A 13,188-nucleotide genomic window follows, 5' to 3' on the forward strand; every position below is an offset into this window, starting at 1 on the left:
TCGTTTGGGCTCATGGAGAATCTTCGGGTACTTCCGCAGCGCCACGTCGCTGAGCGAGAACATCAAGAATATCGTTTTGAATGTTCACATGGATCCGCAGTTGCTTCTCAATGAAAACATTATATATCTGACAGAGATCATCAAATTCAAAGCCGGTGTGCTTCGACCGCTTCCTGTCGCGGAATTTGGGATCACGTTGGACCAGGTCATCTCGAAGTTGCTCGAAGGCGAGCATGAGAAGCTCTTTGGACCAGGGGCAGGCACGGATGGCTCGATAAAACACGGCTTTCGCAGAATTGATGTCCCGAGTTTGATGGAGCTCAAAGAGGATGTAAAGCTTCCAGATAGTAATATTTGATCGTGCACTGTCGACGTCGAAGCTGTGGTGCGTATCCTTGTCACCCGGTTTTATTGAAGCTAAGGCTGAATGCTCGCCAATTGCTTTCTCGAACGCGGCTCGAGTGGAGTGGGCAGTGCCGCCAGTGAATACTGGACGGCAAAGTTCATTATAAATGGAAAAGAGATGAGTGGAAATCGGTGTACTCTGAGAAGCGATGCCCCGTAGGCCGAAGTCACCATCCAGTCGATACCGACTGTCTGGGTCTGTACTTTTGGTGAGAGCACGAATGTCCCGGATCCGATCGAAAATTGGAAAGCGAGCTTCATTCCACATAAAGAGTGAGAGGAAGAGAGTGTTATGAGGGAAGAGTGATATGCTCTCTGTGAGAAGGTTGTGGATCTGGACCGGCTTGAACTTTCCTTGCCGTTCAACATGGAAATAAATAAGTCTTGCTCGGGATTGATGTATCAACTCTGCGGTAAAAGCTTTCGTGCTCTCCTCCTGCACAGGTAGGTCCCTAAGTTTCAAGACTGCTGATGCATAGACACCAAGGGAGGCCTCGAAAGAGCCTTCCACGATATAAAGAAGTAAGGCGAGACAGTCTGTGTACGAAGCATAGACTTGAAGTTTCCTGTAGGCAAGAGCCTTCTCTTGGGATTCGCGCAATATTTTTTGGACGCGCAGTTTGCTGGTGGCATTGAACTGGACGGGATCAGGAGCCGTCGAAAACGGAGCGAGATCAATCTTTTGTGATAACATTGCATGCAGGACATATGAGGCTCGTCCAAAATCCTCGCACTGAAGGAATTCCCACGTCCAGGAGTTCCAAAGAAGGCCGCAGTCGATTTTGTCATAATCTTCGAAATCTTTGCTCATCGACAGGGCAGTGGACCATACATGATCTGCAGTCGACTGGGCCCCAGTACGGGACTGCATCAGAGCAAAGCAGTTGTAGAGTCTCAAGTTCGAAGATCTTGTCCTCAACAACCGCTTTGCAAATTTCTTGGCTGCTTCCCGATCGCAGGCAAAATCAACTGCCAAGGCGTATTCAGCCAATTCGCTATCGGCCGTGTATAGTTCCGCCAACGAGCGCAGGGTCTGCCGCACCCAGCCATGATTGATGATCGATGATTCGCTCGATATGTCATCCGTCCATGCCTGGAATGATGAAAACCACTTCTTTGGTGTTGCAAACATGATATCCGTGGTATGGATAAAGTTGGGGACCGGAAAGCAGAAAGGAGACTTGGAAGATTGTGGATTATCCGACTGCGAGGAGATCCAGAGAGACAGGTTATTTTGAGTATTGTCCACGAATTCATTTCGAACGAAATTGTCTCCACTCCATAACCGGGTCGTCGGGGCATTCTGAGTTACGGTCAAATGTGGCAAATGACAGAAATATACGAAGCTGTCAATGAGTTCATCCAAGTTGTTCAATCCCCAGAAGAATGGCAGAACATTCTGCAAATCCGAGAAGAGGACTACCGTATATGGGTCGTCCATGCCGGTTTTGAACTCATCTATACTCCGCGATGGCATTTGACAGTCTACTGCCCGTTCCCTCTCGGCTGCAGCCCAGGAGGTCAAAAGGTCCGTGGATTCAACTCTCGTCTTGTATGCATGGGTTGTTGGGACAACATCGGAGCTTGCGGCGTTTCGCCAGCCTACCGCGCCGACTTCTCCGATTCTGGCCACTTCTGACTCCCAAAACTGCGCGAAGGAGGAGAGAGCGCCTTCTTTGTCGTTACTTTCAGCAAAAGAAGACGGCATGAAGCAGGTAAACTCCAACACACCCTGCCAGAGACCGACGGCGAGTTCAACATAGCCAGCTTCGCGAACAAAAAGGGTCAACCGGAGAAACAAGTAACATTGAACCTGGATTTTGTGGGGACTTGCTGCGCTAGATGCATTGAGGCTCAGACACTCAAGAAAGACTGACATGCATTGTTCGAAAGCAAAGTCACGGAAATCCGTCTGGCGAAAATCGAGGTATTTGACCCACAGACTGATAAACGCTGAGTTCTTTTTCAGCGTGTCCTTCCACTGACCCAAAAGCTTGTCGGCATCCCAGGATTTTGCACCTTCGTACAATCGGCCCAGGAGAAGACGATCCTTGTGATGACTTTCCCCGACCTTCTTGAGAGCCTTCTCATAAAGAGATAGCTTGACTTCCGCTAAACTTTGTCGATCGGCATAGGTAAACGAATGAGACTCGTCGCGCGTACCAAGGATCAGCATATCCTGGTGGTCAATCAGTTTGAGCCATGATGCAACGTCCGTAGGATTGGAATCTATGGCGCGCGCTAGCTCGGCATTGCGAGCCTTTCTGTCCGCATCAATGTCGATTATATCTTGTTCCAGAGACTTGGGATCAGGCAGTGCTTCCAACTCCCCCGGAATGACATCTTCGTCCTTTGCCTTTCCATGTATCGATCGGTAAGCGTGACGCTCGTCGCCAGAGTCATTATTGTCGTTAAAATTGGTTTTCGATGCAGAATCGAATTCTATGAAGTCTTGCATATGCTCAAGAGCCGCATTGCCAGTGTTATCCTGTCGTAAGCGAAACAGCCGCGTCGGCTGGGCGGAACTTTTGGACATAAGCCTGGTTGATTTGACTCTAGCCCCGTCTGCGAGTCCCTGCTCCCTGCTCCGCAAAATCAAACTGTCGGTGTCTCGGTGTTCACGATCGATCATATATGTCGTGTTTATGCCAATAACTCGTCCACTACCAGCCCGGCGAAACGCGGGGACGGCATACCGGTGTGTGGCGCCATAGGTGATATTGTGCCGATCGCCTCTCCGGTCGATAATGAAGAGGTCAGGTTCACCAGTGTCATACTGATTTTTGACCTCACTCACACCGCCCAAAGAACGAGCTTCATCTTTTATTTGGCCATTATTGCTCCGCAATATACGGTAGTCGCGCGATTGTTGCCGTTCTTTAGATCTGCGCCGATCTCGAGAGTCACTGCGACGCCTTCGCTTTGTGTGTGAATAGCGGTCCGAGGATCGATGTCGGTCATTGTGCTTAGAGCCCCGTGGCGAGCGAGATCGACGGTCACTTTGACTAGGCTGTGACCGGCGGCAATCACGGTCGTCTCGTAGAGATATTTCGTGACGGCAATCAGTCGGTCGATCAGCCTCCGGAGCTGGCGGGGGAGGTTTAAAGCTAGAGAACCGCGGGATGGACTGTTTGTCCTGTATTTGGAGGTCAGAATATGTACACCCCAAGCAAGATAAGGAAGCACACTCGCCTGCGAACTCGACGAGTCCATCGTCGCGGTCCGTTGCTGCTCTTATCGCGTGCGCAGGCATCTGAATCGGGCAAATATTATTATGTAAGAGATATTTCTATCGGATAATCTATATATCCGACTTCCGTTGCTTATGGGTAACTCGACGCTTGGTTCTCGAATAACTACGGAAAATAGGGTCTCACTAAGCAAAAATGGTTGATAACCCTCAGGGATCTTTTCTGGTTTTGATAGAGCATGAGGCATACAGCCACGAATCATGATTGACATAACAAACAGGTTAGGAAGGCCTATACGAGGGATGAGAGGAGCGAGCCGTGCCGTCTGGCCATAACCCAGGGCTGGCACGCGGACAGGGAGGAAGGCCTGAACCAAGGATGAGATGAGCGATTCGTGCCTTCTGGCCATATCCAGGGCTGGCACGCGGCAATGAGGTTGCCATACTATTTCTGATCTGGAAGACGAACGGGCTGCGCCTCGCAGGTGCTTCTATCGCGGCGCTTGCGGCTGAAGAACCCTTTTGCGCGGAATTCCATCTTGCCCTCGGTCGGCTTTTTCACAGTGTCTTCATCCCACCTGTGCAAATCCATTACACTCTCTTCAAAAGTCGAGGGCTTTTTAGAATGCGCAGAGTCAATGTTCTTCGGCTCTGGCATACTGGAACTCCCGCCATGCTGGGACCCCTCCGCAGGGGCGTCGTTGGTCTGGTGCGCGCCGTCGGCGTGCTCGTTCACGTCGTCGATCTCGACGGGGGAGGGGTTGGGCACGGGCCGGGGAGCGGAGGCGGAAGCGGAGGTTAGCTGCTGGAGCTCGAGCTGGAGTCTGGCGACATGTTTCGAGGAAGAGTTGGCGCGCCGTACAGCGGCACTATGGCGCAGGTTGGCCTCACGGGCGGAATTCTCGGCGAGGGCAAGTTGCTCGGTGGCAGCGGTCATACGCTCCTCGAGCTGGACAACATGCCGCTCAGCCAGGACGGCGCGCTCCTCCGCGTTGGCGGCGCGGTCGATATTTGCACCAGCGGTGTCGTGGTGGCAGCGACGGCAAGTGCTGCAAGGTGCGCGACGACTATGATACCTGTCAGCATTTGTCTGGTATCAATGAGACTGAACAGATTCTGTTGCTTTTCTTCTGCATGGGATCATGGTATCTTACTTCTGCTCAAGCTTCTTCTGCTTGTGAAAATCGCTCCAAGAAGATATCAGCTGTGCCGCGAGGAGAATGATCACCAGCACAAGGGTAATATAGATTGTGCGTCCTGGTCCGGCATGTACATCCGCGACCCAGCTCCCAGCCGTCACCTTGGTTTCCATTTTGGTGGAGGATATGGGACTTGGTGTAGGCGTAGACATTACGACGGTGAGTTGAGTGAATGGTGCAGGAGGAAGAAGACGAGATGGAAGAAGAGGGAGCGAGACGAAACCAGGGAAATTGTCAAGTGAGGGAAGTGCGCACCCACCTGGTTAGGGAAAGAGCGACGTTCAATGCCTACGATACCAACGATGCATACAATGCCTACCTAATAGGCAACTGAGAGAATAAACCTTCACCATCGAATGTCTTAATGACTACATGGTCAAGGTCTACCTGAGAATCAAGCTATTCCTCATGGACTTCTATTGCATCGCGATACCTCTTAGCTTGGAAATGTGCCAGAAGGTATGTCATGACGTGAGGCAGCTCAACAGGTGGAATTGAAATCCTGCAGGCCCAGGACCACAGGGATGTAGCGGTTATTGCTATTCATTCCGTCATCGAATATGCGAAAATGAGGGTAGGATTTGAGTACAATGTATATACTTCCCGGGACAAACCAGCCGCGCCCGCGCGCTTATATAAAAAGCAGCCCCACCGCCCTTGACGCCCGCGATGCTTTGATCTTCCCCGCCTTCTACTATGGGCATTCCAATGGACGACATTCACGCCCCAACTGTCGCCTCTGGGCTGTCATCTGGGATTGCTCCCCGCGATGTTTCGAAGGTGTCGATGCCCGACCTCATGCAGGAGAAGGAACGGATCGAGGCGGAGCTATCCGCACTGAGCAGCGTCCTCAACTCGGTGAGTTGCCCTGTGCCACCCGAAGAATATTGTCGCTAATGAATCCGCTCTGCTAGCATGGAGTGAACATGAACTCGTCCCTTACCACTTTCGATGGCTTCCCACGCGACGATATCGACATTGCTCAAGGTACGCTACGACCGGGCACCAGCCACTGACTTCAATGCGCTGAGACCAAGATCTAGTTCGAACAACGCGAGTACGAATCATCCACCTTAGAAATGACCACAAGGCGGTCATGACACATCTCGAGAAGGGCCTGCACGACCACTTTGCCCGGCTACAGAACGCGCCAGGCGCCACCTCTGCAAATGGTACCACTGTGCCATCCTCTGCGCCCACCTCTGTCACGGACAATAGTATTGCGGATACGGGCACGCTGGGGACACCATTTGCTCGTGTGAACAGTGTGGAGCCAGGTAGTCCAGCACACCAGGCAGGTCTGAAGATGGGAGATTCAATTCGAGGCTTTGGCAGTGTGCATTGGTTGAACCACGAGCGACTCTCGAAGGTTGCGGAGGCTGTGCAACAGAACGAAGGGGTATGCTCAGATCTTTCCTGGATTTCTGCATTCGACATTCAAGCTAACTCTCAATCTAGCGTCCTCTGACGGTCAAAGTGACACGGAAGAACGAGAGTGGATCGGGAACAACGGAGTTGGATCTACAACTCACCCCACGGCGCAATTGGGGAGGCCGGGGCCTACTGGGCTGTCATATAGTGCCGTTGTAAAAGCGCTGATCAGCCTGTTGTTGCCGCGGCTACCGGGTGATCACCGGGCGAACAGCCGTTCATCTTTGTACATTGATGCGCTTTGTTCATGAATCACGAGTCCATGGCTTCGAGAACCTGAAAGTTATTTTCTGAAGAATTAGGGAATGGAAACCCAGTCAGTTTGAGGAGAACTCCTTTAGTCTACAGAACATGATGTTATACAAAGTAGAATGCATAGAAGACCGGCGCTTGACACTACGTCAGGCCCTCAGGCACACAGACACGTGACCCGCCCGCGCGACCGGGCCAAAAATTCCAAACGACATTATTCAGACTCCCTTCCTTTCCCCCTTCACCGCATCCACCAACCCTCCACCTCCACCCACCTCGAAAAAAAAAACGCATCCGCTGAATCTTCGGCGCGCGATTCCTATCTAATTCCCAGACTTCGTCTTTGATATCCGCCATGGCTGCTCAGACCCCACCTACCTTCAAGCTCGTCTTGGTCGGTGACGGTGGTACTGGAAAGGTAAGCTCGATTTCCGACTTCATCGTCATCGATTGCAGGGCAGGGGGGCATCTTCTTGCTAGCTGCAGTCATCGACACCCGATGGCGGGCCCGCCAGCCCCGTTGCTACGATGCCTCCTTCCCTGCCCCGCCATTGTCAACAAAAATGAAAATATCTGCCCAACCGTCCGCCTCGTCGCCGCAACGCCATCGCTAACGCACCCAATACGATAGACCACCTTCGTCAAGCGCCATCTTACTGGTGAATTCGAGAAGAAGTACATTGCCACCCTTGGTGTCGAGGTTCACCCGCTGAAGTTCACCACCGTATGCTATGCCCCGCCGAACCCCGCTCCGATTTCCTCGGTCGACTAACTCGAAGCGATAGAACCTGGGTGACATTCAGTTCGATGTCTGGGATACTGCCGGTCAGGAGAAGTTCGGTGGTCTCCGTGATGGCTACTATATCAACGGCCAGGCCGGTATCATCATGTTCGATGTCACCTCCCGTATCACCTACAAGAACGTTCCCAACTGGCACCGTAAGTTTTCCAGCGAATCCATCGACTGTTCGCTTCTGACCACTTCCAGGTGACCTCGTCCGTGTCTGCGAGAACATCCCCATCGTTCTGTGCGGTAACAAGGTCGATGTGAAGGAGCGCAAGGTCAAGGCCAAGACCATCACCTTCCACCGCAAGAAGAACCTCCAGTACTATGACATCTCCGCCAAGTCCAACTACAACTTCGAGAAGCCCTTCCTGTGGCTCGCCCGCAAGCTTGTTGGCAACCCTCAGCTGGTGCGTACATCCTCCCGAGATACCTTTTGTCTTCCGTCCATCCCCTTACTGACCCACTCTTACAGGAGTTCGTTGCCGCCCCCGCCCTCGCTCCCCCCGAGGTCCAGGTCGACGAGGCCCAGTTGGAGAAGTACCGCCAGGAGATGGAGGCTGCCGTGTCTCAGCCCCTGCCCGACGAGGACGACGCCGACCTGTAAAGCGGTGCATCCAACTCACGGGCCCACGACTTTTCCAGCCCTCCCCTTTTGGCGCGATCTTCCACGACCAGTCCTTTGGGGGACGGTATATTCCACGACCAAATGTTTTTGACTTTGCCCCGCAAAAACAAAATCCATTCCCAGAATCACGATACAACGAAAGCGGTTGGGGCAGTGGCGGTTTGAAGAAAGGGACGGCACGATTATGCATTTCTTTTTTTTGTTTCCCCCCAACCTTAGTAGCTTAGACCCCTATCATCTCAATGCTTTTTTTCTCTCCCCGAAACGAGCACGCTGCACAAAAAGCAAGTTCTCTTTCAACAAGACCTAAAAGAATTTTTTTTCTTCCATGATCTCATGACACTGGGCCTCGAGTAAATTTAATCTTGACTATATGAATACTCCAATCTCTACTGTAGAAAAGAAAGAACATTGCAGGCTTCTGTCTTGAATTGTGGGATCGCAAGGGTATATGGAACAAAATGAGCAAGATCTTGCCTGCGCCTGAAAACACCCGCGAAACATAAAGAGTCAATGTAGCATGTGCAATGAAGCGAAAAGATGAGCAATCATCACACTGCCCAAACCCATCTACATCCGGAAAAGTAAAGACACCGGGGCTAGACTCCCGGCAAGTAGAATGATCTAGTTGCCATCTCTAGCTCAGTCGTGGCGCACGCCCTAGAAAAAGATGTTAGCATCAACGAACAAAGACAATATGGAAAGAAGAAGACACTTACGAAGAGATAGGCCAGCTCCCGAGTATCCAAGCGGGACACATTGAACGAGCCACCCTCATCGAGAGCACCACTAATCAACTCCCGCTTCTTATTCTGAAGCTCGACGATTCTATCCTCGACAGTATTCTCAATCAGCAGCCTGTGCACGAATACATCTCTCCTCTGACCGATACGGTGGGCACGATCAATAGCCTGGTCCTCGACATAAGGGTTCCAGAATGGGTCGAACAGGATAACATGCGACGCGGCAACGAGGTTCAGACCTGCATTGCCGGCCTTGAGGGAGACGAGCATGATTCTAACGTCCGGGTCATCGGTGAATGCAGCCACGGAGGCGTTGCGGTCGGCGATGTTCATCGTGCCATCGAAGCGCACGTACTTCCAGCCGCGTCGGTTGATGGGCACTTCCAACAGATCCAGAAGGGAGGTGAACTGGCTAAAGACGATGGTCTTCTCACCGCGGCCGCTGTCTTCGTTGGCTTGCAGGATCTCGGTGGCCTTGTCGATCTTGGCGCTGGGAACCCAGGTTTTTTCCAAGCGGCGGAGGTATTTCCTTTTCTCGCGCTTGTTCTTTTGGGCTGCCCGGCGGAGCTCGGCCAGCGAGACTTTCTTGGGCCTCCTGGCTGTTCCGTCGGTTGAGGTGTCAGAATCATCATCGTCCGAATCTGAGTTTGAGGACTGCTCTGTCTCTTCCGCAGCAGCAGCAGCAGTAGTAGTAGTATCTTGTGGCGCGGCGTCTGGATCATGAGCTATTTTGAACGAGTTCACATCGGTGATCTTAGCAGGGTCGACTGGGCCACGGCAGTTCTGGCATTTGATCAGGCCGGATGTATCATCACGAGCCAGAACTGTGGGATCGGAGATGCGGGCAAAACATTCGGAGCACACGGAGTGACCGCACGGAATGTAGATGACGGCATTTCCAACACTGTCCATGCAAATGGGACAGGTGCCGTCGTCCTCTTCTTCGCTGTTCTTGATACGGCTCACGACTTCATAGGTCAGCATTTTTGCGTTGGCGATCAGGTCCACACCTGAGACAGTCGTAGCGGGCTCGGCGTTATACCCCTGCATGAGGTGAGGGTGGCAGCACGCTTGTCGCAGTCGTAGGAGAAGTACCAGGACATGACTGTAGTTCCGCCCCAGGGTACCGGCGTTGAGGTATCTGGTGACTTGGTTCTGCGTGTTGGTATTGAGAGTCGTGTACATCTGTTGCTCATGTTCACTGAACACAACATGCACCTGTTCGATAACCTTGGGCGGAAGTTGGAGAATCGGTTCACCGTCAATCTTGGATTCCTTTGTGCGCCGAAGACATATGGACTTGACGAGGACGCGCAGTTGGGCCATCGCCTGTTCACCTCCTCCTCCCCCCGATTTAATCGGTCGAACGAAGGTCTAGTCGAGTTAGTCAGCATTGAGGATGGTTTAAATCATCATGAAGAACTTACACTCCTGAATTTGTCCTTGTTATTGTAAGGTCTGATCCGGAGATATCCCAGCAGAGACTGGAAATCCTCGAGTCGGTTCATCATGGGTGTTCCGGTCAAGCACCAGCGATAGGTGGCATTGATGCGGGAGCAAGCCTTGGTCGATTTTGCCAAGGGATTCTTGATATTCTGAGCCTCGTCTACGATGACTCGATGGAATTTGCTGTTTGGAAGATAGAGAGTGGCCTGTTCTTTAATCTTCTTCACCACGCTTGCGTCTTTGCCCTCGTGCTCAAGTTTCTCTGCATGGAGCATCAGCTTGAAGTTGGCAGTCAGCGTACCGAACGTTGTGATAATGACGTCTTGGTTTTTCAGTTCTCTCCATGGAGCATTTCGTTGTTTGTCGTGGAAAATGAACACAGACAACTGGTCGTTACCGGGCCGGACGTGACGATGAATCTCTAATCGCCACTGGTCCATGAGAGCTTTGGGACATACAACAAGAACGGGATGTCGCTCAGGGTCTGTTGATGGACGAGCCACCATGAGAGCGATGGCCTGGATTGTTTTGCCCAGGCCCATATCGTCCGCGAGAATTCCGCCTTTGTGACTGCTCTCTTCCTTGGCCTTCATCCAGGCCAGCCCGATCTTTTGGTGCTTCATCAGTGTCACCTTAAGGCCGCTTGGCGTGTCGTCTTTGTCTGCCTTTGTAGCATCGCGAATATCCTTGATGCCGGTAATCAGGTTCTTGATGTCTTGGGGGAAGTCTTTCTCCTCATAGCGGCTGCAAGAATTGAAGTTAGCATTCGGCCAAACCATGTTTGAATACGCGTAAATTGGGGAAAGAATCCGTACACTAAGTCTTCGTCATCCATATCCAGGTCCACCTGGTCACGGACCAGCTCCATGGCTTTTCCCACGGCATTCGGATCACGCATGTATGGGTCACGCATGTATATGTCACGCACGCGAGGATCGGGCTCATGCATCCACGGAAGATGTCTGCCAGGCATGGCCGGAGGACCGAAACGGAGCAGATCTCCAACCCGGGAGTGAAAATAGTCCGGAGAGATTTCTTGGAGATCATCATCGAAATTGCTTGTAGGTATGTGAGGCGTCCGCCATGGCGTCGGTATTGGAGCACCAAAATCTTCCGTCGGTAGGAAATGCCCCGTCTCGCCCCTCGATAGCATCGGTATTGGAGGATTGGAAGAAAAGTCAAACCTATTGCGATCGGTATGATTCATCAACTCTCCCATATTCGAAAAGCCATTCGAAGGCCCACTGAGATGGGTTCGGTCGGGGAGGTTGTACATTGGCCGTGGCAAAGTTCGACCAGGTGGACTGAATGTGGATGGTGAAGTGACATGACCCAGCTGGTTAGGTGCAGGGCGCCGGTAAAACTCGCGTTCATCATCACTCGACTCATACTGCTGTGCCTGCAAAAGTCGAGCAAGTTCCCCATCTTTTTCCAACTGGAACTGCTGTCTGATTTCTCGCTCACTTTCCTCTCGGTCCTTTAGGATCTTTTCGCGAGCCTGCTCTTCCGACATATTTTCCGTGTTCACCATGAATTGCACATTCTCGTCTCCTAGCAAATCCTCATAAATTTGACGGTTCTGAACTAGCTGTGTCTCCATACTTTCATCGATTTTAGCCATTCGAGATCTGCTGTTGTCAAAAACCGCCCGTTTCGATGTCTGTGCAGGAGCCAACGAGCCGAATGAGTCCTGCCGAGGTCGCTTGCGAGGCGCAGTCAAGGGATTAGTTAGAGGTAGTCCAGGCCGATTGGATACAACCCCAAAGGGAGAAGGGGCAGAGGAAGGCCAGTGCGGGGCAGACAGAGGATCTCCACCCCGGTCTTGCGAAGCAGGTCTCAAGGGAGAAACAGCCAGATTGTAGGAAGGACGATGATGTCCACGGGCAGCCGAGGACGAGTGGCGAGAAACATCTGGAGTGGCCGCAGGTGCCGGTGTACCAGGGTAATCAACTCTGGGCACCGGGGGAGTCCGTGGAGCCGCAGCCGGTTCTTCCTGACCCAGTAGCCGAGCGACCTGGGCTTCCAGATCCTTGATCTTGTCAGCAGCCTCCGCTATAGCGAAACTGTCATCAGGTCGGTTCTCCCGAAGATCAGCATGGATAAGGGTCTGTAGGTCCAGATCTTCCAACAAGTCTTTGACTTCGTCCTCCATGGCTGCAGACAGAGAAGAAAATGGCCGAAGTTAATATGAAGAGGCCTGATTCGATGAACCTGGTGTCCAGGTAGGTAAAATGCACAAGGTTTGGTTCGTTACGAGTAGGAAGAAGTTGAAGGGCGTAGAGAGCGAATAGATGCTCCCTCAAGTGTAGATTAAATGAAGGGAAGATCCGGTATGAAAACCCAGGATCCGATGGAATGGATGATTTTGATGGAAAAGTCGTGGAAAACTCGTAGTACCTCAGATTTGGGGTGCTCGAAAAATGACTAATCTTATGTTAATTGGCTGCTTGAAGAAACGTGCGAGCCTCGAGTGAAGACGACCAAAGTCATGCGGTGAGGTATTTTGATGAGGCGAAACAGCAGGCGAGATACGTAGAATCTTGATACTTACTGGGTGTTTTGGATGGGCAGAATCTGTTGATCTCTGCCAACTCACTTCAGAGCGAGTGTCAGGTCACTTCTGTCTCGATTGATAGGGAGAAAAACGAGTTCCAGCAACGCTAATGTCAGGTTAGACGCCTGGAAGGAAGATGGACGGGAGCAACCCCGCGACATCAAAGCTGAGAATGAGGTGGATCAGCCGGGTTCTTCAGCCTTAAGAGAGGTTGCGACAAACGAGAAAGCGGTCTCAGCCAGGCAGAACGCGGAATAAAAACAGCAAAAGGCAGCACACGCCCACGTTCCACGGGTTCCGTGCCTATCGCTGCGACGGAGAGATCTCGCCCGTGGCAGGAAACGAGAGACGATGTTCTAGGCGGGTTATCAGCTGGCGGAGTCGTAGTCGCGGAGGTGGAGAACTCGGGGAAAGCGCCCGTGCAGTCTGCCCCGATAATAAAGGAAGGTCTCAAGAGGTTGGCCTAGTTGTTCTCGGTTCCTGCTAGACCGTAATAGAGCCCATTCACTTCATTGACGAAATCTGGGCAACGATGTTATCCTGAGCCTCGCCACGG

At 52.0% G+C, this 13,188-nt stretch overlaps 5 protein-coding genes across 5 annotated transcripts; 2 read left to right on the forward strand and 3 right to left on the reverse strand.

Moving 5' to 3' along the window:
- Positions 1-10: 10 nt before the first annotated feature.
- On the reverse strand, positions 11-3,658 carry N7498_009227 (uncharacterized protein; the record flags this gene model as incomplete). The annotated part of the gene is made up of 3 exons (XM_058456283.1): positions 11-3,181; positions 3,259-3,541; positions 3,594-3,658. The coding sequence occupies 3 exons, from the start codon at positions 3,656-3,658 to the stop codon at positions 11-13; spliced, it is 3,519 nt and encodes a 1,172-aa protein (XP_058303182.1).
- Positions 3,659-4,040: 382 nt separating this feature from the next.
- Positions 4,041-4,907, reverse strand: N7498_009228 (uncharacterized protein; the record flags this gene model as incomplete). Its single annotated transcript, XM_058456284.1, has 2 exons — positions 4,041-4,662; positions 4,750-4,907. 2 exons carry the CDS (start codon positions 4,905-4,907, stop codon positions 4,041-4,043), a joined length of 780 nt encoding a protein of 259 aa, XP_058303183.1.
- Positions 4,908-5,502: 595 nt separating this feature from the next.
- Positions 5,503-6,384, forward strand: N7498_009229 (putative 26S proteasome non-ATPase regulatory subunit Nas2; the record flags this gene model as incomplete). Its single annotated transcript, XM_058456285.1, has 4 exons — positions 5,503-5,652; positions 5,709-5,781; positions 5,838-6,193; positions 6,253-6,384. The coding sequence occupies 4 exons, from the start codon at positions 5,503-5,505 to the stop codon at positions 6,382-6,384; spliced, it is 711 nt and encodes a 236-aa protein (XP_058303184.1).
- A 448-nt stretch (positions 6,385-6,832) lies between these two features.
- N7498_009230 (Ran family GTP-binding nuclear protein) lies at positions 6,833-7,868 on the forward strand (the record flags this gene model as incomplete). Its single annotated transcript, XM_058456286.1, has 5 exons — positions 6,833-6,895; positions 7,109-7,201; positions 7,263-7,416; positions 7,466-7,671; positions 7,737-7,868. 5 exons carry the CDS (start codon positions 6,833-6,835, stop codon positions 7,866-7,868), a joined length of 648 nt encoding a protein of 215 aa, XP_058303185.1.
- Positions 7,869-8,531: 663 nt separating this feature from the next.
- On the reverse strand, positions 8,532-12,230 carry N7498_009231 (uncharacterized protein; the record flags this gene model as incomplete). The annotated part of the gene is made up of 4 exons (XM_058456287.1): positions 8,532-8,549; positions 8,609-10,006; positions 10,060-10,822; positions 10,894-12,230. The coding sequence occupies 4 exons, from the start codon at positions 12,228-12,230 to the stop codon at positions 8,532-8,534; spliced, it is 3,516 nt and encodes a 1,171-aa protein (XP_058303186.1).
- Between the last annotated feature and the right edge of the window lie 958 nt (positions 12,231-13,188).

Source organism: Penicillium cinerascens, assembly GCF_028974065.1.
Source record: "Penicillium cinerascens strain IBT 15544 chromosome Unknown scaffold_4_segment0_segment1, whole genome shotgun sequence".
Lineage (NCBI taxonomy): Eukaryota > Fungi > Ascomycota > Eurotiomycetes > Eurotiales > Aspergillaceae > Penicillium > Penicillium cinerascens.